Below are 24,200 nucleotides of genomic sequence, written 5' to 3'. Positions count from 1 at the left end.
CCTATTTAATAGTAAATTGGCTACAGTAAGGTAAAAGGGAATGGGACAAAAGACCTGTACCTGCGGGACTGCCCTGTACCTAATATAACCTAAGATAAGATATTGTTTTACCTAGAAAGGAGAGGCCATCGGGTTGTAAATTATACTGGAACCCAAAGTTTTAGAAATACGTATTCATATGCATGGCTTGAAAACTTTAGACACTTTAAATAAAATAATTGGTTAGTGTCCAATCTTCTACACAGGGGTAATTTTGATTATCATTATTTGGGTAGCACATTCATTGATCGTATAATGTCTTATCCCTTAAGATCCCTGAGTTTCACATTATCAAACAAATTATAAGAGATGAGAAAAAATGTATTAACACTTTTTAAACAGTTTTCTCGTATTTATTCGAATCCGGTGGATAGAAACCGGTTCTCATCCATACGAAAAAAACTATGTCTAGCATCGTATTATATCCAGCTTTCTACGAATATAAAAATGTACAATCATAAGTTTAAAATCAGTTTTTTATCCCGTGCCTTCGGCACCTCGGGACTAAAAAACTGGTTTTAATCTTATAATTGTACATTCTATATCCGCGGAAAGCCGTTTATAATACGATGCGAGAAATAACTATTCTTGAATGTCAGTGAACTCTTTTCAGTTTAGTTTGCTTTCAACAAAATTATAAAAGTTTATTTATTTGCAATAACTTTGCAGATAGTTAACGGGCAGAAGATTTGGTCATTCATGCAAAATTTTTGCACAAAAAAAAAAACTAAACTCAATTTTCATCAGAATAGCGAAGCAGTTTTTGCCATATTTTTTATCATGTTAATATTTTTTGATACACAAATAAGGTTTAGGTTATGTTAGGAGGGATTGGGTAATCGGTGAAGGTCAAAATATCTACATTTCTTAATGTATCTATAAAATTATCAATAAATGTATCAATAAAATTGCCGATAAATTGATGTACATCCTTAATGATGACAAACAAAATCACCTCTTCTGTAGATTAAAATTAGTTGTTGAAACGTTTGAACACTCAACTTAATGAAACAACCAATCAAAATGCATTAAAAGTCCCCAAAGTTGCTAAGCCAACGAATAAGAAAACGATTTCAAAGACTTTGGGAACTTGTGTAATAAACAGCCCATGGCCCCCTTTCTTCCGTTAATATTTTCCAGCTAGCAAAATGTAATTTCTCATTATTATTTTGGTATTTGTAATTGCATTCAATCTTTACAGATGTGTAAACAAAATATTTCTGCTAAATTATTATGAAACGAGTAAATAATTATTATTTTTAGATTTGGACTATTCTGTAGAGGCCAGAAGTGTGAGATGTGTAAACAAAATGTCTGTGCCAAATGCCATACAAAGGTGAGTTACTCTTTTCTATACATACTAACGTTAGAATGTTTGTCTTTTCTTGTATGACTATTGCTGGTATACAGGTTTGTCCATCCGTCAGTGGGTAAAAGAAAAAAGCTTCCCTTTTACTGTATTTAAATCTTTTCTTGTTGACGTCATTCTGTAATAGACCTGCACTCACATTCAAACAGACTTACCGACTTCTTTATTTTCTATTCTTTACTGTGATTTAATTTTCTGTTTTTTTTCTCACAACTAATATAAGCTGCTTGGTAAAGCTACTTTGATGTAATTAATGTTTATGTAAAAATGAATTTTCAATTTCTTATGTTTTATTTGTAGATGAACATACCCGTAGAGCACTTCACCGCCACCCCAGTATATGCACTCAGTCCGCATGCAACACATGACAACAGTAACAACGACAACCAAGCGGGTACCACTGCCGCCAACAACGCCCATCAGCGCACGCCAGTCTTCAAACTTGGAGTTCCCCGCCTGCCCGGGGCAACAAACTCGGCGGGGTCAGCGCCCAACAGCCCAGATTTGGCTAGGCGTAGGTTTTCTGAGGATGTTCGGAACTCGAACCTTTCACCCGCTGATCTTTCATTGGATAATTCTTTTCTGAATTCAGCTGGAGCACCACAAGGTAACATCTGTTGTTTGAAGAAAAAAAAACATATAAATCCAGAGATCTAAAGGGACAAGACAATTGCTAATAAATTGATGTACATTTAGAATTATGATACTATAAATTTACCCCTCTTGTAGTTTACAATTAGTGGTAGAAACGTTTGGACACTCAACTCAATAAACAAATCATTTAAAATTTAATAAAAGTTCCCAAAATTGTTAAGCCAACAAATAAGAATTCTTAATTATAAAACTTTCGAGACTAGTGTAATAAACATTTCAAAATTTCCCTCCCTTTCTTCAGTAATGAAAATAATGTTAAAAATTAACAATTTATTTACTATTTAATTTATCAGGTATAAGCACAATCAGCGGGTTGGCCAGCCTGCCTCCAGCAAGTCCAGAACCTGGAGCATTCCAGCCCATCAGTCTACCTTACAATTCTACCAAATATAATACTCTTCCTAAGAAGTATGTTAGTTTTTAGTATTTAAAACAACATGGTACTAAATTGAATTCATACTTCAATGGCTGTGATTTTGTTACGCTACTTTGTTGTAACACGTTTAAGTCTTTTACCTGGGAGAATTTAAATAAAAAAGCCCGTTTAATAGTATCACAAATACGTAATTATTAATAAGAAAACTAATATATACAATTTTAGTCTATTTAAAACTAAAGCATCTTAATAGTCTTAAACTCTTAATGAAAATTAATTTAGCATTTATTTATTTTGAAGTACAGAGCATTTGACGACAGATTTTCAGTTGTTACAAAAAATGTATTTATTTTGAAAAAATAATTGAAATCAATAGGAATAGTTTTTTCCCTTTGCGTAAACCCTGCGGGGCAATAACCCTACGGTTTATACCTTTGGTATCCCAACCTCATCTAACCTAAACTAAATTAATAAACAAACAACTGAAAACTACCCCTCCCCTTTATTTTCTTTTTATTTGAAAAATAAGGGAGGAGAGTGGGGGCTGATTTCAGTGCTCATTAGAGGGTGTAAGAGTGTTGATTATTGGATAATAAATCTATTTATAAAAAAGAATCTTTACTTTTAGAACAAATCGTAGATGGAGTATGATATCCTCCCGGTCAAGCCAGGAAAGAGAAAAGATTGAGGGCTCTCCCCTCATTGTTTGTATGGACTGTAAGGAAATGGTTTTGCAGGTACAAAAATCACGCAACCTTTCCTTTAAAAATCAAGGCTGACAACATCCATAAACTTTTATGTTTTTGAATACTTTTTGTTTTATTAACAAAATAAAAAAGCAGAAATATTAATTTTTAATTGGTTTGTTGGTCTTGTATTACTTTTAATGTACCTTCAACAATGATTTTTGTAATTTTAAATTTGGCTTGGCTTTGGTTACATTATAATTATTGATTATATAAAAGTAACATGATTTGTGTCTGTCTGTATGTATTCAAGAATATCTATAAGCTCTTTAAAATGTATCTTTCGTAAATTCTGGAAAGGTTTATAACTATTTTAGATAGGGTACCACCAACTTACCAAGAGAAAATGCCCCTTGAAAGGATTTTTTTTTAATGCTAAAGTTAAAAATTTTAGTTTAAATATTCCCGCCTTTCCCCACCTCAAGTGCCCCTGGATGCCTCTAGGGGCGTAATTGCTAACGCTATATACTAATAATGCTTATTGTTTTTCAGGTCATCCGAACCTCGCGAACCACCAAGAAAATGCAACTTGCAAGATCAATGTTTTTCAATAATTTGACTCCAAACCTTTACAAACATCAAATCTAATCATATTAGGAAATAGACAATTAATTTGAATACAAGTTATTATGTTACTATCTAGATTACTGATTACCTACATATATAGTTGATGACTTCAATAATTCATTTTAAACTTTTAAAATATTTTTTACTTTTTTACTTACCTAACCTTTTTTATACCAAAATAAATCAAATAATTTTCAACAACAATTCAAATTCAAAACAATTTATGAGGATTTATTATTGACGTATACTGTCATATAACGAATATAATTCTACATGAAATTTTAAGCTCTAATAATAAGCCATATTGATTATTTGAAATAGAAATCACAAAATTTTGTAATTTCACATAATTAAATTAAATCCTAGAGGTTTATAGTAACCTATTTTTTTTTGCAGAAATACCTTTACCTTTTTATAAGAAAAAGTTATACATTGGCGTTGAATTTCAATTTAAGATTGTTTGAAATTGATAACATAAACTTTGGCTCAACAATTTAAGATTTAATAAATTAATTACCCCAAAAATCTCTGTGATAAAATAAAATCTAACAATGAATTATAAAAAAAATATTATATTTTACTAACTATGAATCACACTGTAAATTTCCTATTTTTGGGTATAATACTTTCCTATGTATCTTGTATCTTATTTACTCCTTTTTCCTAGTTTTTAAGTTTTATTTTTGTGTTCCTTTATGTAATGTTATATTAGTCTGTAATTAATTAAATTTTTTTTGGATTTACTGCAATTCACGGTAAAATGTTCCTGGTAACGATTATGTTATAAAATCAATGAACTTTAAAGGCTGCTAGTGCCAAAAGGCTAAACGTACAGGTCATGCCCGCACACTGTTTTAGGCGGTATAAAGAGGACCAATAAAAGACCTGGAATATCAAAGATCCAATGAAGCACAGGGAAAGCTTCACTAAACAGAAAAAATAAAATAAGTCCTATTCGCGAATTTATGTGCAATTCGAGAAAACTGAACATATTTAGAGGGCTATTTTGTCGGTAAAATTTTGTACAAGCATTAACTATACGTTCCACCATTTGGCCGTTAAGAGCTTTTAAACTTCATAGATTTTTGGAGATAATCGTTACCGGGAGCATTTAACCGTGAACTGCAATAGATCCGATTTTTTCCCTTTAAAATGTTACTATTTTGATTATCTACAACTTAATTGTAGACGGCATTACTAAATTGGTAAATTATGTATCTATAATGTAAGTTTAAATATAAATAATATCTTTAACTCTCCTTTGGTTCAATTAAGATATTTTTATTTGTCTAATATTTTATCCTATCAGATTTAATTCAACTCTAGACATATTTTCCAAACCCACTGGGAGTTCTCAAAATCTTTTAGATTGTTATTCCCGTATTTTTATTGCAAATTAAAAACCTAATAATTTCTATAAAATGTCCTTTTTTTCTGATTGGTCATTTCTTGACATAAGCAAAGCGTTTGATTGATGTTTATTTTGAAAGTATGTAATAAGATTATCTTAGTATCCTATTAAGAAATTTTCTATGTATTTTTAAAGCATATTATAATATCTTTATTAAACTGAAGGAGATCGTATCTCACAATTTATGTAATAGACTTAATAACTAACAAATAGACTTAAACCAACTTTAATTTTCAAACATGTTTTTCTTAATATTCATATCTTCCTACAAATTATTTATATCAATCTGACACTTGTTTTAAGTAAATTTAGTATGGGATTAAGAAAATATTTTAATAGAAATCTATCAATATCTTAAAATGTAGATTTATGGAAGTAACTTAACTTATTAGGGAAGGGAGGGGGGCATTGGGCTGTTTATTAAACTAGTCCCCAAAGTTTTATATTAACTTATTTATTCGTTGACTGAATTAAGGTTAATGTTCAAACGTTTCAACCACTAATTGTAATCTAAAGAAAGGGTAATTTTGTATATCATATTTTGGGATGTATATCAATTTATCGGCCATTGTCTTATCACTTTTGATCCCTAATACCTTTTATTTATATCTCAATAATACGAACATATTTTTTCTGTTAAAATTTTTCTTAATCTTATACTAAAACACATACAATTATTAATTTAGATTTATGTAATAATACAATTAGTTGTTTTATTGATGAGTAATTATAATTATTATTGTATGTATGTATACCCATACCATTTATGTTAATACTAAACCAACGAAATAATGTATTAGAACAAATATATATATTATCATAACAAAATGTTTATTTCATTTAGAATTATCAATGATTTAAAAAAAAAATTTTACAGAATTGTTATCTTCTTGAATTAAATCTTTGCTTATCAGTTATTTTCTTGAGAACTGAAATTTAAATTCATTAGTCATTATTGTTTTTATATTGCTATATTAATATCTAAATAATGACAACGGCTTTGAGTCATAGGATTTTGAAAGCATGTATAATAAGCTATAAAAATTGGAAAGAATTTTAATGAATATCTGCATAATATTTTAAGAAATTTTTATAAATTCGTTTTTTGTATAATTCTTTATCTATAAGCGCAAATACAAATTAAGTTAAATAATTTTGACATCTGTGATTGGTGGATTGAAAATTATCTGCGCCCTGATTGGAGAAGCTTAAATGACGTACATCATTCAACCAATTAGAGCGCAGGTAGTTTCCAATCCACCATCCTATTGGTAAAAATTTATTAACTTAAATTGGATTTGCGCTTTTAAATAATTATATAAAAAAACGAATTTTATAAAAAAAAATCCTTAAAATTTTATGCAGATTTTAAATCTATTATATTCATTAAAATTCTTTCCAATTTGTATAGCTTAATGTATAATGGGTCTATGGTATATGGTCAAATTTTAACAAATTGTTTTTTATACATAGTATTTTAAAAAATCATACAAGCTCATTCTATATTTAGAATAATAAGATGTCTGTCTGTTCAGTGTTAGTACTGAAAGATCTTGTTAACGACTGGTTTTCCTTAACAGTGAAGCTTTTTGGGAAGGATACTTTCAAGATAAATCGCCAATGGAAAAAATCTTCTAATTAAATGTAAGTGGAGGGTGACATAACCCTTACCCTAAAGTGCTTCTAGAAACCTCTAGGAGTCGATCCGATTGTAAATAATAAACTGTTTACTTTTTATCATTGGAAGAAGAACTGCACAGTCTGTTCTCGTAATGCAGGAACCGCCTGAAAAAAATATTAGATTAAATGCAAGGGCGTTTTATTGGGTTAGTGGATACATACTGTGGGATTAAGGTTCGAGTCCACTTCCTGCATCTATAAAGACGTGATTTGAATTCTTTATTAGCTTAGATTACAGTAGGACACCTGCCGAAACCAGGTTTGGGTTAATATCTTTTTTCTTCCCGAGGTAGTCATTTATTTCCCCGAGGTAGTCATTTTTTCCCCTGAGGTATTATTTTTTTCCCTGGTATCCTTTTTATCCCCGAGGTAGTCATTTTTTTCCCCGAGCATGGCAACCGGTGAACAGAATCTCAGTTCTGCACCACAAGCCTCGCACGAATGAAGTTCCCATGTCTATACAGTCACATTATATGAAAATCTGAGAAAATATTTTTAGAAGATTTTTAAATTTTTTTGTGAAGATTTTAAATTTTTTTTGGAAGATTTTAGAATTTTTATTAATTACTAAAAGAAAGCATAATTACCTCGGGGAAAAAAATGACTACTTCGGACAAATAAATGAAAATTAAAAACTAAAATACTGAATAGGAATACCCCAATTAAACTGCTATTTAAGTTATAAGATTGTACCTCACAGTAACAGGGAAATCTGTAAAATATCCATCCAAGCCAAGATCAAGAAACTCCTTCAGTTCACTAAAAAAATACACGGACGACAACAAACCCAAAGTAGCGAAGCCCGAAAAAATATTTAATGGACAAACGGACAGAATGAGTTATAGAACAGATGTTTAATTGTCTTAACAATTGACAGAAAAGGAGAAAATATGCAAAATCACGAAAGCATGCAAAAATTTCACTTGCCAAGAAAATCGCATTTTCCACATAGCGTTACGGACTTAAAAGTATACGAAGTTTCTCGCAAAAATTAAAGTAAGTACAAGAAATCTCCCTGGCTTTCCCATATTTCATATGAAATATACTTCCAATTATCTCTCACTTTGTCAACTCATTTATAAATATTTGTAAATCTATGCATCCAGGGAAGTAGGAAACATTGCACTGTAAAATCTACCAGTACCCAAAGTTACATAAACTTGTACTCTCATTCATTTGCTTGAAAACTTTGGGTATTTTTATGAGATCTTGGTTGGTTTAAACAGCAGTGTTTGAACTTTTCAACCAATTATCCAATATTCTTACCTGTAAGGATCCTGTCCATAGTCCCAGTAAAGATTGACATATTCGTTTCTGAAGGTATAGGCATGAACTTTCCAACCAATGGAATGTGCCTTCAAATTTACAAATACAATTATGACCAAAAGTATACCAAGGAAAATAGTTTTTGTTCTGATGCTTTCAGGAAATATAAGCATAGGAATAACCACAAATTGCAGTTACTCTTTTGGTGTATTTGTAGTATAAAAAAAAACCAAATCTAGCTTAGGAATTAGGGTATTCTACAGGGATCTATAGGGATAAGACATTTATGATACACAAAATTACCCTTATCAAATTTCAATTAGTGGTTAAAACGTTTGAACACTTAACTAAATGAACAGAACAATCGAAATTCAATAAAAGTCTCTAAGTTGTTAAGCCAATTAATAAGAAAACGTTATTATAAAACTTTGGGGACTAGTGTAATACATATTTTTATAAATCAATATAAAATAACCTTTTCAATGAAGTCTGTAATTTTAGTTTTGTAAGAGCCTCTGCCAATGTCGTCTTTCTCACCAAGTGCGATCAGGGTATACTTATTCACACCAACACCTAGATAGACATCAGCTTATACCAATAACGAAATTAATTCGAAAAAAATCACGAAACCTATACGTGGTTTTCAGCTGTCGTTGGTGGGCAACTCATCGTAAAATTAACGACCTCTTTGTTTGCCCCCCAAAAATTATTTTAGATTTATTTCACTTGTTGGTTATACCTTATACCTGGATAGACATGGACGTATTATATACGTGGATATTGAAACAGGGGGGAAATTGTCGTCAATTTAGTTAACTTGAAACTCATTTATTGCTCAATTCGTTCATCCAGTAGGAGGTGAGGAAATGGAAGGGGAAAATCGTTATGGTAGCCCGCTGCAAGTTTAACTTTATCAGAGAACATGAAAATCTGGTGTAAGATCCAAGTAATAATATATCCATTGGAATAAAAGTATATGTTAATCAGGTGACCATCTTTGAAATTCATATGAATAAATAGTTTAAAATGCAGCTTCAATTTATATTACATATGTTAGCTATTACCATAATCTTCCTTTTTATCATAAGTAAGGACACTTTTCAATTAAATTTTGTCAAAGAAAATTTACCATATACTTCAATTTGATAAATTCTTTCCCATTCTGTTTCTGTTAGGTTTCTGCCAGTCAAAAATATCATCTAAATTCATAGTCATGTTATATCTAAGAACATATTTTACAGAAAAACAAGCGATAAATGCAAAGGATTACAGACAGACAGTGTGAGGGATCAACAGCTTTATAAAACCAGATTTGTGTGTTAAAAAATTAATGAAGCGGCATTACAAAGGAATAAAGATTCTATTTGAGGCAATTTTTATATTTAGGAATTGTCAAAATTAAAAAATTTAAAAATCTCAAAAACAGCTTCAATGTCTTTTTTTGTGATGGAAGGACATACAACAGTTATAGAAGTAAAATAGCTACTAAAAAAATACCTTCATTTCAGTTTTATTCTTCAGTTCTTCCAGGACTGTTGGTTCAAAACTCTAAATTATTTGTTTTAATTAGTTTATGTTCTATAAGTTTAGTTCTTTTTGTACGTATTTTTTGGTTGCGTGTTTTTTTTTGCAAGTGTGTCTTTAGCTTTAAATGTTTAACTTTTACATATTATTGTGATGGAGAGAAAAAAAATCAATTCAATATGAATTGACGTTCAAAACAATGGATTAAACTAAGTTTTGTAGTTTTTCTACCTGTAAATAACAAGGACTTGTTGAATCATTGTAACCAAGATCACTCAGTGCCTGCAATTCAAAGTTATAAAATTTCAGAAAGCTTACAGATCGCAGGGTTTCAAACGGATTCTATATATAGGTTACAATAAGTGATTAAAACATTTGGACACTCAACTAAATGATCCAACCAATCAAAATTCTTTAAAAAGATAAGGACGAAGACCAAACTGCATAACTTTGTGTCACTTTTGATTCCTGTGACGTCATATAATGAGGAAGATGAGGGGAGAAGTGGAAAAGAAAACCCCTAAAAAAGAGATGGAGAATGTGACGTCAAAAGTGGTGCAAAAGTTATGCAGTTAAGCAACGAATAAGAAAATGTTATTAAACAACTTTGGCTACTAGTGTAATAAACAGCCCAATGTCTCCTCCCTGAGTAGATCGTCTTTTCAAATAATTAACAGTAAAAATCAAAACAGGAACCATGCTAAAGTTAGAAAATCCTCTCAAGACTGACACCATTTTTAGGGTTTGTAAATCCAAAAGTGTACGTCGACTAAAAGGCATAAAATAAAAGTTTTTTTACTGACAATCATATTATCGAAAAGCCATTATTGAAATGGCTTGATTGTCTATCATTTTTGTTGGCAATATGGTAAAATTAAAAAGGTGATTGGCAAAACACTTTTTTTTGACAGGAATTAAAGATTAAATATTTACATATTTAAATCAACAGTTATAGAGACCTAATAGGGTTGGTATATATTTTTGCCTGATTTAATCGTATGTATCTTACCTCAAGTGCTAAAGATTCAAATGTTTCCTCTATACCTCTTTCTTGTAAGATCTAAAGAAAGAACAAATTAACTAATCTTAAATTTTTTTTCATGTTATATCTATAATACAAAGTAGCTTGATTTTTGTCTGTCCGTCCGTCCGTCCGTCTGAAGCTTAAGATCTCGGTAACCACTGTACCGAGCTGATTCTGCTCTTTAGGGAATATGCCTACTGGTCCTGTGGTGGTTTTAGGCTATTTTCTTGGGGGGTGGGACACCCCCAACTCTCCCAAAAAAAATCCCCCTCATTTTTTATGATACAGATTTTTTAAATTATTTAAAATAGTGGTGGAGTGGGGGATCTCCAGGTAAAAAAAGGATGTAATTATAACTCTTGGGGCAAAGCCCCTAGAGGCTAGGGGCGAAGCCGCTAGTTATTATAAAAAGTAGTTAGGAACTAGTTAGAAAAAGCGCAGCAACTCTATGATTGCTATCAGAATGCCCGTACGTCCATTTTAAACCTGTTGATTTTTAACAACAAATTTTGTGTTATTTAATTATCCAAATTATCTGATTTTTGGAGTACTGATTCCTAGGACAACAAAGTAGAATGTTATGAGCGAAGCATCTCTAGAATCAAGTCCTTATAAATGTACTCGTTTAATGTTCGTTTGTCCTACCGTTTCAGAGTTTCATTATTATGGATGTTGTCATCCTTGTTAACATGAATTTTGCCTTAAACTAATTTTTATTTATAAATCAAAAAGAATATGATACCGTATTAATAGCAAATGGATGTTTAAGTTCAACATAAATTCCAATAGTTCTTTCCTGCTCAAAACTCATTTCTCTGAAAATTAATATTTTAAAGTTAACAAAAAATGGACAAGTAATACATGTTTCATGATTAAAACAGTTTTTGTACTTATATTGGAGAGAAAACATATAGGATGTACAGATAGAAGGAAGTACAGAAGAACAGACATACAGATACAAACACCGAACAGTGGGCTGTGGTCAGCAGTTACCTTGCTATGTTTTTAAAATAATAATTATATAAAAGTAACATAATGTCTTTGTCTGTTATTAGTATTACCTCATAGTATCGCTATAAACTATGAAACGATATGGTTCTCTTTAAAAATAAATCTTTTTATAGGCTCTGAGAGGTTTAAATTTATTTGGGGGAGGGACTACCAACATCCCAAGAGAAATCGCCCCTACAAAAAATGAATTATATAGTATAAATTAAACATACTTAACAATTGAGTCAAGTTCTTTTAGAGTTACAATTTCTTCTTGTAGATCATATCTGGGATCACGATAGTTCAAACTCTAAAAGAAAAATAAATTTATTTCCAGAGAGAAAGAGAGAAGGGACAATTGGCTGTTTTTTTACACTAGTCCCCAAAGTTTTACAGTAACGATTTCTTATTCGTTGGCTTTACAACCATGGGCACTTTTACTGAATTTTTTATTGGTCAGTTTATTAAGTTCAGTGTATAAACGTTTCAACCACTAATTTTAATCTACAGAAAAGGTAATTTAATCAGTCATCATTAAGGATGTACGTCATTTTATCGGCCATTGTCTTTTCAATTTATATCCCTGGTTATTTTGGAGTGCAAATCTTCTCTTGTATTAGAACATAACTTAGCAGTTAGCATATATGATAATTTAACTGGAGATATTCTAGAATTGCAATATTCTCTTGTAGATCATATCTTGACTAATACGATAATTTAAACTTTGATAATAGAGAAATTTTAGAGTAATACTGTAGATAATTACATCTTAGAATAAACAAATTAAACTTTTCTTAAAATGTATTGTATTTTGATAAAAATATAGTGGCTGCATTTGAAATGAAAGCATGAATAATAAAGATTGTGTCTTTGTAATAAGTTATAAAAATGTATTCTTTGAGACCATATAAACTGGTAAAAATAGTATTTGATATAAGTTTAGGCAGGATTTCATACATATTAATTATAGAAAAAGTTAACTTATTTTTTTCTACATGCTTGAACATTTATAGAACCGATTGGCCGATAAAAATATTCTAGTTATTTTTTATCGCATCTTTTTATAGACAGCTTTCTGTGGAAAGAAAATACATCACAAGATTAATATCAGTTTTGTTAACCCGGGGAGCCGAATGCCCAGTCTAACAAAACTGGTATTAATATTATATTTTTTAATTGTACTATTCGTAGAAAACTGTCTATAATACGTTAACATACATGATTTTTTAGTTTGGCTGAGAACCGGATCTAATCCAGCAGATATTACTCGATTTAAAGGATTACCAGGGAAGTTTTTTTACCTGTATCTTTCTGAACTGTTTAAGTTCTTGAAGAGTAAAATCAATAGAAAACCAGTCTGTTATCTCTCCTTTATCATTCCAGTTTGCATTGCTAAATAAATAATTAATAATAAATTAAAAACTATCTAACACCTAGGCCAGAATTCTTTTTTAGGATTAAGCCCAATGTCTTATACTTGGAACACTTTTAATTAAAAAAATATCTACTATTGCACTTAGTTATCTTTGTTTTTACTAGATTATTCTAGGACCAACAGACAAATCTCTTGTAGAGTAGCTGCGATACCAAAAAAATGCTTACGGATCATCATCATTCATAAGATATGTAGTTTTTCTATCAGCATACTCTTCACTAGAAAAAAAATATCAAGAATAATGTTTCTAGTAGGACTTTCAAACCAATTAATATCCACAGGATTAAAACCGGTTCTCAGTCATACTTTAAAGTCATTTTGTTAGCCCCAAAACTACAATTTTTTTAATTTTAATGTCCGCGAAAAGCTGTCTAAAATACAATGCGATAAATAACTATTAACAATTAGACATTTGACATAATTGAATGGCGAAAAATTGGGAAAAAATATATCCTTCATTTGTGTTATCACTGCTCAGATTCATTGATGAAATTGATAGTTTAATTCTTACAAATCTGCAACATTAGTTGTCTGACCAATCCATGGTTCATGAAGGCACACAAATTCTAGATCCTAAATAATGTTTTATTTAACAATTTTAAACTAGTTTTGTGTTTAGTCTGTCTGTTAAATTATTCTGAAGTCGTTTTCAATTGTGTTATTTTCTGGGGGCTATTTCTCTTAGAATGTTAGTGGTACTCTCCCCGAAAATTGTTGTTAACCTTCCATGGACCTACAAGAATCTTAACCTACAAAAGATTCTGGCTACACACAGGTAGACATCCTGTCACTTCCTTTTCTATGAAAACCTTAGTCAAAGCCAGGTCACACTCAATCATATCCGCTCCTTGCTCAGCTGCTTTTCTAAATATAATTGAAATAAATTATTTTCACATCTTGGTGGTCAATAAATTGCAAAATTATGCAGGAAGTACTATTTCTACATGGATTTGAAACTGATTAATATCTGCTGGATAAAAACCAGTTCCGGGTCATTTTGAAAAGTCATGCATCATATCTTATTATAGACTATTTTATACTAATAGTAAAATAAACATCATAATATTTATCTCATAATTTTAATTTACGCGAAAATCTGTCTATAAAAGGATGTTATAAAAAACTTCATAACAATAACAGAACTTTTTAATATGACTGTAACAGTAAACTGTGTAAGGCTTATTAGTCCAAGGTATTTAAAGGATTACCTATATGCTAGAGCTGTATGTTCAGGATACATACCACTGGCACCCCTGTGGGCTATAATCTAAACATATATTTACATGCAGAGATTGGTTATTATGTGATAAAGCTGTATGTATGTTCAGGATACATACCACTGGTACCCCTGCGGTCTATAATCTAAACATATACAGAGATTGGCTAATATATGATAAAGCTGTATGTTCAGGATACATACCACTGGCACCCCTGTGGGCTATAATCTAAACATATACAGAGATTGGCTAATATATGATAAAGCTGTATGTTCAGGATACATACCACTGGCACCCCTGTGGGCTATAATCTAAACATATACAGAGATTGGCTAATATATGATAAAGCTGTATGTTCAGGATACATACCACTGGCACCCCTGTGGGCTATAATCTAAACATATACAGTATTAGGTTAATATATATGATAAAGCTGTATGTTCAGGATACATACCACTAGCACCCCTGTGGGCTATAATCTAAACATATACAGGGACAGGTTAATATAGGCTAATGTTGTATGCTCAGGATTCATTACACATAATTGAGAGGGAGGTAAAAAAACCCTCTCCCCAACCTAAAAAAGGATCGGCATTCTTGATAACAAAGACAACTTTTTAAAATGTAGTGTTTGTAAATTTTACCATTTAGGTAAACCTTCTTTCTTTGGTAGGAAGTATGAGAATGTTTCCAAAAACAAACAAATCAGATGAGATGACTCATTTTATGAAAATAAACTTACCATAGGTCTAAAGGTAGGAAGACCATCCTCCCCATAAAAAGATTCATCCTCATAATCATCATTGCAATGGTATTCTAAAAAAACAAACTATTAAAATATTTGTATTACTAGCCTCTTTGAATTTTAGGTTTTAAATGAAAAAGTGGAACTTTTAATTAGAGAGAGATTTTTTTTAGGTGCAATATCTCTTAAGAAGAGTGAGGTACCAACCAATCCCCCAAAATAAACTTTCTGGACCTAAGAAAAGATTACTTTTTTGGTTCAGTGGTAAGCAGACTCCATTGCAACACTCAAACATGCGCTTAGATGGATATCCTGTTATTTAAAAATAAAAATGTTTTATATTACCTTCATATCTATCTTCTGGAACTGATGCAATTAGTCCAACACAAACTATAACAAATTTCAGAAAAAATATTAATTTTATAAGAATTGAAACCATCAAGCATAAAAAAAAAACATTTATTTATTTCAAATCCTTATACTAAAGTAACAGGATGTCTGTGTGTTTGTTTGTACCGAAGGATCTCGCTAACTGCTGAAACGATCGGGTTCTCCTTAACAGGGTAGCTTCTCATAGGTCCTATGAAGGTTTGTAACTATTTACTTGGGGGGTGGGACACCCCCAAGCCCCCCCCCCAAATTTTTTTTTTAGATAAAATTTAAAATTAGGGGGGGAGGCACCCCCCCCTCAAAATTTTTCTGTTTACATCTAAAATAAGAAATTGGGTTATCAAATTCGATTCTTCTCTCCTCAAGTGCCTCTAGAGGCCTCTAGTGGCGTAGCCACTAGTTATTAAATAAATTAGTGCTATACTTCACAAGCAAGGACAAACAGTGACAATTCTAAAAGGAATGCTTTAATTTGCTACTGTTGATGAAACAGGGAGATATGTGAGCATGACAACAGCCATTTCAAACAGTGATGCGCATAATCATGCACATATAATGAGAGTGGAACCTCATGGAGGATTTGTGGGAGGCATACAGGAACTCCTGTCCACAATTCCACCTTATGTTTATGAAATTTCTGATTAACTAAATCTGATACAGATTACAATACCAACAGACGCTGTTCAAGCATATTTTACACACTTAGAATAATTGACAGATATGCAAGTGTCATGTTTCTCCCATCTAAGCCAGGAGTGCAAATAAGAAAGGAATACTTGCAGTGCAACTGGAATATTCGGTTTGCTTTTGCTCCCCCCCTCTATTGGTCCCATTTGAAGTCACTCAGTGGAAAGACATTTCCAGAATCAAAGAATTTGTCAAACTACAAAATGTTAATAATGGTAAGCATCCTTTATTTCCCTTAAGATGGGTAATGCGTTTTAATGAAAACAATATACTCTGCCATAATCCAACTATCTAATAGGAAAGAAGATAATGTTACACTCCATCTGAAATTTTAGGATTTCTTGTCCAATGCCAAGTTCAACGTCCAGAAAGACACTAAAGGTTCCCCAATGCCTCAGAAACAGAGAAGCAGTTCATCCTACAAAGCTTGATCATTGCAGGTACCCAGAGACACCTTAGTTAATGAGAATATCTTCTTTATGTAGATATGCAGCTGCCATCAATGCTACATATGGAAAGAGGTTTTATTTGTTTCACAAACTAAGACAAGGTGTCACATAAGCAGACAAAGCCAAGCATATGGTCAAAAACAACCTTTCTATCAATTGGCCAGAAGCACATATGCAAATATATCCTCTTTTTTACATCAATCTTCAAAGGGCACCAACGAAAGCTTATATAGTCCAAGACCAGTTGATGGATGTTAAAGGGAGTGTGAACGTAAAAATTTCTCATCTGATTATCAAATCTTAACAATTACTAAGCACATTTCACTGCACTGATCAACCAAAAATGTCCTATTCACAAAAATATCCAGAAATAATGCCTTGATTTTATGGTATTTTGAGAGGGAAAATGGAAAAAACAGGGAAAATCTGAACGTTTTTGTTTCTTATAATGTTTGTAGGGATACTTAACTTGTCATATATAGTTAAAACAATTTACTTACTGTTAAGGATTTATTTTATGCTATAAAATTGCCAATTCGTTTTTTTATAACGTAGTAATTAGGTAATAAAGACATATTTTAAATTCGTATTATTGACAAAAAAATACCTCACTGTCTACAAAGGGTTGAATCTTATAGGTTATATAAAATAATAATATCCTTTTTTATTGTTTTGAACAATAAATAACCCACTTTGGAGAATTAGTTTACACTTTTATCAGACTGTTTATAAAGAAATATTGCGTCTTTATTATTTACAAATTTGTAATTAAAGGTGGGCGAGAAATGGGCCATTTAAAGTTAATTGGATACTAATAAAAAACCTGTTTCTGGCTTTGTTATTGTATTTGGTTTTCAATAAAAAAATATTGCTTATTTTATCAATTTCTAAGTAACTATACATTGGATTAAAGCAAGGATTATGTTAAAAGTCAGCTTAACTGTTAGGAAAAATCTAGAACTATGTGAAAAAGTTTAATTTTAGCTATAATGGGAGAAAAAAGCAATTTAATGTACATTTTATATAATACGGAAAATTTCTTCCTTTCCCCGTACCTTATAAAAATCGTCGGAAAAAGCCGTTTTTTAAGCAAACAAAAGCGCGTTTTGCTCTATCTGTGAGATATTATGAATGAGATAATCATTAGATTTGATATTAAGATGAGAAAAATTTACGTTCACAGTCCCTTTAACACAATGCAAGCAGAGCAAACAGATTTTAATGATATCAGTATTGCTATCCACATCTCTTCAATGAGTTGACATCAGGCTCTTACCTGCAAATTACATTGTATTTAAATTTTCTATTAATATTTGACAACATTTCATATAAGGAAATAAAAATATCTTAAGAGTAAATTTATCTGATTATTTTGCAGTCTTTTTAAAACATTTGTTGTTATTGAATGGATATTGGTAGCTTAATTAAATTTTTTGACCCTATCTATAAATTGTAGCACATAGAATGTATAAATGTATTAAATTGCACTTTTCGCGCTACATTTTTTATGGATTTTTATTTACAAAAAGTCATGAACTGTCATATTCTCTGAAGAATAAAATTTCTTTTGATTTTTGTTTCTGAACTATATTTTTTTTTCTGTAGTCAAATCTTTATTCCTGGATTTTTGTTGTGAATAGAATTTAACTCTTTTTTTGCAATAATACATGGCACAAATCATATAAATTCTAGATTTTTTTTTATTTTATTTCAATTCTTTTAACTAGTACTTGTATGTTGTGGTCTAAATTTTTTGCTAAGTGTTGTTTCTTAAGTTTTAACACAAGTTGAAAGCTGATAATAGACAGGTGCCTGATATTTTTATATAATAATGTGTTAAATATTTCAATATTTTAAATGTTTCTATTGTACAATAAATTATTTAATTGTAACTGTGTTTTTTTTATTAATTATGTAAGGAACAAACTATAATTTGCAATTTTATGTTCATAATGCAACACTGCTCAAATGTGCTAGAGAAGTTGTTACTGATATAAGGAGAAATGAGCTATCTAGGCACCGGTGTCCTGGATAGGAAACAGGTTTTTTTTGACATACGTCTCACAAGACCTATGTAGTCATGACCGGGAGACAATGACGGTTCAGTACATGACTTTCGTTAAATCACAGCTGATCATTTTTGTGGCTTTTTTTGAAAATTACTTTTATACCCAAATTTTCATAGTTTTTCCTTCAAAAATCACAATTTTCTCACATTTGCAGCTTAGTTAACTTAAATTTACACAAGAAAAGTATAATAAATACAGCTGAACTAAAAAACTGCGTTATCATTAATAACAAAATCTTTAAGAATCTTGAATAATCTAAGATTTGTAGTCTAGAAATGAAATAAGAATTATTTGAAGTAAATATTTGAATTGATGTCTAAACAACTCTTGTAATTAACTTTTTAAAAAATATTTCATGTCCCTGTTGCATGCCTCATGACATATTATATTTTTAAAACAAGTTTCCTTGAAATATTAACAAGTTATCCTGCTCAATATTAGTTCCTAGCTGATTTGATGTCTCAACATTAAAACAATATCTGCTTGGAGTATAACATATAGATCCACAACCACAGTTGCCATGCTTAAAGTCCTATATTACCATATATACCAGGCTACAATTGAATATACAACCAGTCCTTGGTTCAAAAGAGCTTAGTAGAAGGTTAATATTTTTAACAAGTGGGATTATCACTTGTAAGTGTTTGACATGAACTTGGAATCCGTGTAAAGACCAGTCTATAGCTGGTCTTGATTGAGTCTCTGCCTTTTGTACACACTGCTTGTCTTTACCACTGATTAAATGTCATAGTGAGAACCATGGAAGGTTTTACATAGGTGAACCTACAGAATGGTTATAGATACATATTGGATTCTATGCTGGATGAATAATTTGCAAGATAGTGTATTCAAGATAGTGTAAGAGCAGCTAACTGACAGGAAAGCACTTGGCTCATAGCTTGAAGAAAATAATAGTAGCTTATTGCTAGAGTGAATGTAAATGCTGGTTACATGATCATAACTGGATTTTATTCAAGTGTGATTTCCAATGGCGACTTTAAAATCCAATTTGAAAATAAACACAGGCAAGTTCTTTGTCCTAAGCAGATCAATACTACCCTTCCTAAAAGCTACCAGTAGTAAAGGGACCTAGGAAGGTGTTGTACAGGAAGACCAAAATGTAGGATTAGCAAAGCAAAAATAAAGGGCAGTTTGTCTATCAAGTGGTGTTAAATTTGGAATCATAGACACACCTGACTTTCAATCAGCAGAGTAGGCGGAAACCATGGTGAATTTCTGAGTAATAGAGAATGAGAGGATATGAACTCTTAGCTGAAGTAACTAAGGCAAGGGAGTCTTAAAGACCATGTAGCTAGATGCATGACAATTTTGGCTTTCATTTATGGAAAGATCTCTCATGACAGTAGTTGGTTCATAGGAAACCAAAGGAAGTAAAAAGTAAGAATACTTGAAAGTTTATTCTGAATCTTGAGGTTATCCCTTTATATGGCAAAAGTCAAGCCACAAGTTCAATAGCAAACAAGTGCCATAAAGAAAGAGTCAAAAGTGTGTGAAATTGTTGATTAACAAACAAGGTCAGAATTCTAAACTGACTTCCATCAAGATTTATAGGCTGGGTGAAACATGTCAGCCGGCTAGAATAGAGGTCTGGCTATACCAGGGTGGAGAGAGGTACCCTGTTTAGTGGAAAGTATTATGAGGCATACTTGTTAAAGTTGAAGGACAGGGACGGTAACTATAACGTCTTTAAACAAGAAGTTTAACATGTGGATTGATGGGAGATAATGTTTTAGTGAAAGAAATTTGAGGGCAATAACTTTATGTTGTGGAGTCAAAGGCAAAGTCAGATAGATTGAATCATGTTAAAGCCAGGTGAAAGCCTATGGAGGCTAGAAGCAGTTCTGACGTGCAAATTTATTGTTGAACATTAATTCAAAATAATTAACTCTTACTCAATTTCTAGACTACAAATCTTATTCCATTGATTCTGAAAGATCTTGTTATAGGTGATAGCACAATCTTCAGTACAGCTGTTACTTATTATACTTTTCTTGCATAAATTTAGGCTAACTAAGCAGCAAATGTGAGAAAATTGAGATTTTTTGGGAAAAACTATGAAAAAAAAGTAATTTTCAAAAAAATCCACAAAAATGATCAGCTGTGATTTAACGAAAGTCATGTACTGAACCGTCATTGTCTCCCGGTCATGACTACATTGGTCTTGTGAGACGTATGTCAAAAAAAACCTGTTTTCTATCCAGGACACCGGTGTAGGCAACCTTATTTGAGACTGGTAAAATTCCATAAATTAATGAATCAGCCTCAAAGATATATACAGGGCAATTGGTGAAATTCCTGAGAGATTTGAAATGATCTGGATGGTCAAATACCTTTCCTACTATGGGCACTTAACCTAAATATTTTGATAGTGCCAGGCATTCCTTGTAGAATGATAGATAGAAAGAATAGGAGAATCATCATTATCGCCTACTTAAGGAAAGACACTTAAGAGGAGAATTAATTCAAACTCTCTGAGGTACAAGTCAAGAGCTGCAAAATTTTTATGTGGCCCCAGAGGATCACAAGAAAATTCATGTCCAATTATGGCAAGAGGAAAATTGTCCAGATACTCACATTGGAATTTTAATGGTTGATGTACTCAGCTACAATCCAGTCCTTCACAAAAGCAAACATAGGAGAGCAAACTTTCTGGAGGCAGGTAGTGTGTTACCAGTTAAGAACCAGTTTAAGATAATGGAAGAATGGATTAATGGAACAGGCCTAACAATGATTCTCAAATATATTTCACCAGAGATCAGTTTTAGAAAGATGAATGCTGCATTTTTACAAAATTTAAACAGAGTATACAACTATTTATTTAATTATTTCGCTTTTGTTGGTACGGCCTTCATAGAAAAAGAAAAACAAAATATCTTCAATCCATTTTAGCTGCATATTAATTAATGCATCTTTTTAGAGCTGTATTAGACATTATACAAATTGCAACAATAATAATTTTTAAATTTTGAATTTTTAAGTTGTATACTCTGTTTAAATCCTATTGTCTTCGTTCAATCAATCAATGTCTACAAAATGTCAAAAAACGCTGCATTCAATTGTCAAAAATTATTTCATTTTTATACGAGGTAAAAATAAAGTGAAGTTAGATATATTTTTCCACCGCTAGTTAAAATAAATTCTAGCCAATTCATATCATATTTTATTTAAAATATATAATAAGAAAAGTAATAACTTAGTATAATTCTTAAGATATTTTATTTAGTAAGTATATTAAATGTACTTCTTCAATTATAGATTTAATATTTAATAAGTTCAGTTCAGGCGTGTCTTTCTTTTGGACTGTGGAGTCCAGAGAATACGGCCACCCTGCTCCTCCATGAATTCCTTTTGTTTGGCAAGTGCTTCAGCTTCTCCCCATGTTAATTCCAAATTAAAGATGTCCTTTTCAGTGCTCCGCCTCCAGGTCATTTTTGGTTGTCCCCGTTTACGTTTACCAGTGGTGGGGTTCCATTTTAAGCACTTTTTTGGAAACCTATTTTGTTCCATTCTAAGCACATGTCCTAGCCACCTTAGTCTTTTAAATTTCACTTCTGCTTCAATACTATTGCACTTGGTCTTAGCATACAGCTCAATGTTTGATATTTAGTTTGGCCAGAATATTTTGCAAATTCTTCTTAGGCAGCTATTGTGAAATGCATTAAGTTGATTTGTTTCAGTTTTCACAGTTCTCCAGCATTCAGCTCCATAAAGAAGAACTGATTTCACATTACTGTTGTAAAGTCTGGTTTTTTGTTTTCAGAGCAAGTTTCTTTGAATTCCAAACGTTGTGTAGACTGTTGAAAGCAACCCTAGCCTTATCAATCCTGGTTTTAATATCAGCTTTAGAGCCATTTTCACTGCTGATAATACTCCCCAAATAGGTGAATTTGTTGCTTTGTTTCAATTGTTCACCATTTATTGTTATAGTTTGATCAGGGTTTGTAGGTATATTCATAATTTCAGTCTTCTTGACATTAACAAAGAGCTCTGCGTATTTGACTAGTCTATCTGTCTTAGCTTGTAGATGTTTAATTGTTTCTGAAATCAGTGCCATATTTAATAAAATATTTTTAATTATAAAGATGTCTGGTTTGGGTTGCAAACCTGGGGGTGTTGGAGGATCAGGTGGTTCTGATGGATCATGGCAATCTGGTTGTAAAGAGACTGAACATGAAGAGACAGCGCTGTAAGTATTATATATTATTTTTAGCTATAAGTCTATTGAAAATTAGATAGATCTTTTGTTTAAATATTTAATTCATATCATTTACTTTATAATTGAATATGATTTAAATATTTATTTGAATTTTAATTTTTAATTGACCTTTTATCACAAAATAATTAAATGGAAACATTTTTCTTTAGAATTTGATAAATGTGTTAAGTTAGTTATAGATGATTGAAGAATAATTAATGGGACCAGTTTTATTTTCCCCTTTCAAATAGATTTTTATTTCTAATTTTGGGAATTTTTACCTTGTTCATAGAATGTTATAAATTAATTTTCCCCTCCCTTAAATATTATTTCATAATTTTTCCCAAAAAAAAAATATTTTTCCCCTATATAAAAGACTAATAATAGCAAACTTATATGTTTTAACTTATTTAAAAATTTTGATATTATTGTTCCTTATTTCTCATAACTAAAACTGTGATCCAGTTTGAATTTTTCTTATTAAACCAAAATTTTGAATTTTTCTTATTAAACCAAAATTTTTTTTTTGTTATAAATATAGATATGCTTGAATAGAATTTTAATTTTATAGAATTAAAATTCTTTAGATTATTGATCTCGTATTTGACTCACATGTAATCTGGATTTTTATTTTAGATTTAATGGAATGCGCAAGTGCATGGAAGATTATGAAACCTACAAGCCTTCTCATCATGTAGATGGAAGAAAGCAAGAAAAGAGGACTATTGCCATTTGTATGCGTCTTAACTCTAAAGGTTCACCGAATGGAATATTCCGTGTGGCAGTCGACAGACCAGAAAGGATTAGAATTTCTTTTCATATCAACAAACTGATGAATCTGGATTCTTTTCAAACCTTGAAAGCTGAATTACTGGTAGAACCAGGAGAAATCGTGTTTCAGGGATGTTAAAGTTGTAATGGGAAATAAGATATTAAAACAAACTTTTAATATTAAATGCAATTATAATTAGAATAGGTTAATAGTATGTTTGTTTTGTTTTATTAAAATTTAACTAAATCATATTTACATTTTTATTTTGGTTGATTCATTCATTACCTTTTATTTTATTTTACCTGAACATAGTCCATGTATAATAGTTCATCAAATTTTTTTGTTTTTCTTTAGATTTGATATTTTGATAAATGAACCCTTTAAGATTTTTCCTTTTCTTTTGATTAGATTAATGCATTAATTTTATTGAAACTTTTCAATTTTTAAAAACAAAAATCCTTTAAAACCTAATTATTCAAATAGGAAAATTGCCTGTATTCTGAATGGTTTAGTTTCAATGATAAAGCCGCTGGCTTCAAAGTTGAATTCAAGGACAACGATGAAACTCTAACAC

The 24,200-nt window shown here is 31.0% G+C and overlaps 2 protein-coding genes across 13 annotated transcripts in view; one reads left to right on the top strand and one right to left on the bottom strand.

The window, feature by feature from the left end:
* LOC145321782 (uncharacterized) overlaps window positions 1-5,991 on the top strand; it is a 90,388-nt gene extending 84,397 nt beyond the window's left edge. The window contains exons 11-18 of one of the 12 annotated variants that reach the window (XM_080163395.1): window positions 1,303-1,375; window positions 1,709-2,015; window positions 2,356-2,470; window positions 3,067-3,175; window positions 3,677-4,506; window positions 4,940-5,015; window positions 5,327-5,473; window positions 5,849-5,991. In XM_080163395.1, the coding sequence (XP_080019521.1) occupies window positions 1,303-1,375; window positions 1,709-2,015; window positions 2,356-2,470; window positions 3,067-3,175; window positions 3,677-3,772 (700 nt within the window). In that variant the 3' untranslated portion in view covers window positions 3,773-4,506; window positions 4,940-5,015; window positions 5,327-5,473; window positions 5,849-5,991. Of the gene's footprint in view, window positions 1-1,302; window positions 1,376-1,708; window positions 2,016-2,355; window positions 2,471-3,066; window positions 3,176-3,676; window positions 5,016-5,326; window positions 5,474-5,848 lie in introns of all 12 variants that reach the window. The other 11 variants (XM_080163394.1, XM_080163389.1, XM_080163400.1 and 8 more) reach the window with 11 other exon arrangements.
* The window catches only part of LOC145321781 (uncharacterized), a 158,927-nt gene continuing 140,683 nt past the window's right edge, over window positions 5,957-24,200 (bottom strand). The window contains exons 3-20 of the mRNA XM_080163388.1: window positions 15,389-15,433; window positions 15,041-15,114; window positions 14,290-14,348; window positions 13,891-13,945; window positions 13,593-13,654; window positions 13,249-13,299; window positions 12,948-13,038; window positions 11,880-11,956; window positions 11,399-11,471; window positions 10,642-10,692; window positions 9,864-9,914; window positions 9,606-9,656; window positions 9,238-9,307; window positions 8,584-8,681; window positions 8,109-8,197; window positions 7,536-7,601; window positions 6,894-6,947; window positions 5,957-6,091 (exon numbers count right to left, since the gene is read on the bottom strand). Of these exons, the coding sequence (XP_080019514.1) occupies window positions 6,073-6,091; window positions 6,894-6,947; window positions 7,536-7,601; window positions 8,109-8,197; window positions 8,584-8,681; window positions 9,238-9,307; window positions 9,606-9,656; window positions 9,864-9,914; window positions 10,642-10,692; window positions 11,399-11,471; window positions 11,880-11,956; window positions 12,948-13,038; window positions 13,249-13,299; window positions 13,593-13,654; window positions 13,891-13,945; window positions 14,290-14,348; window positions 15,041-15,114; window positions 15,389-15,433 (1,136 nt within the window). The 3' untranslated portion in view covers window positions 5,957-6,072. The remainder of the gene's footprint in view (window positions 6,092-6,893; window positions 6,948-7,535; window positions 7,602-8,108; window positions 8,198-8,583; window positions 8,682-9,237; window positions 9,308-9,605; window positions 9,657-9,863; window positions 9,915-10,641; window positions 10,693-11,398; window positions 11,472-11,879; window positions 11,957-12,947; window positions 13,039-13,248; window positions 13,300-13,592; window positions 13,655-13,890; window positions 13,946-14,289; window positions 14,349-15,040; window positions 15,115-15,388; window positions 15,434-24,200) is intronic.

Source organism: Acartia tonsa, chromosome 6 (assembly GCF_053477335.1).
Source record: "Acartia tonsa isolate MP-2025a chromosome 6, ASM5347733v1, whole genome shotgun sequence".
Classification (NCBI taxonomy): domain Eukaryota; kingdom Metazoa; phylum Arthropoda; class Copepoda; order Calanoida; family Acartiidae; genus Acartia; species Acartia tonsa.
This window is presented reverse-complemented; position numbering and strand designations above follow the sequence as displayed.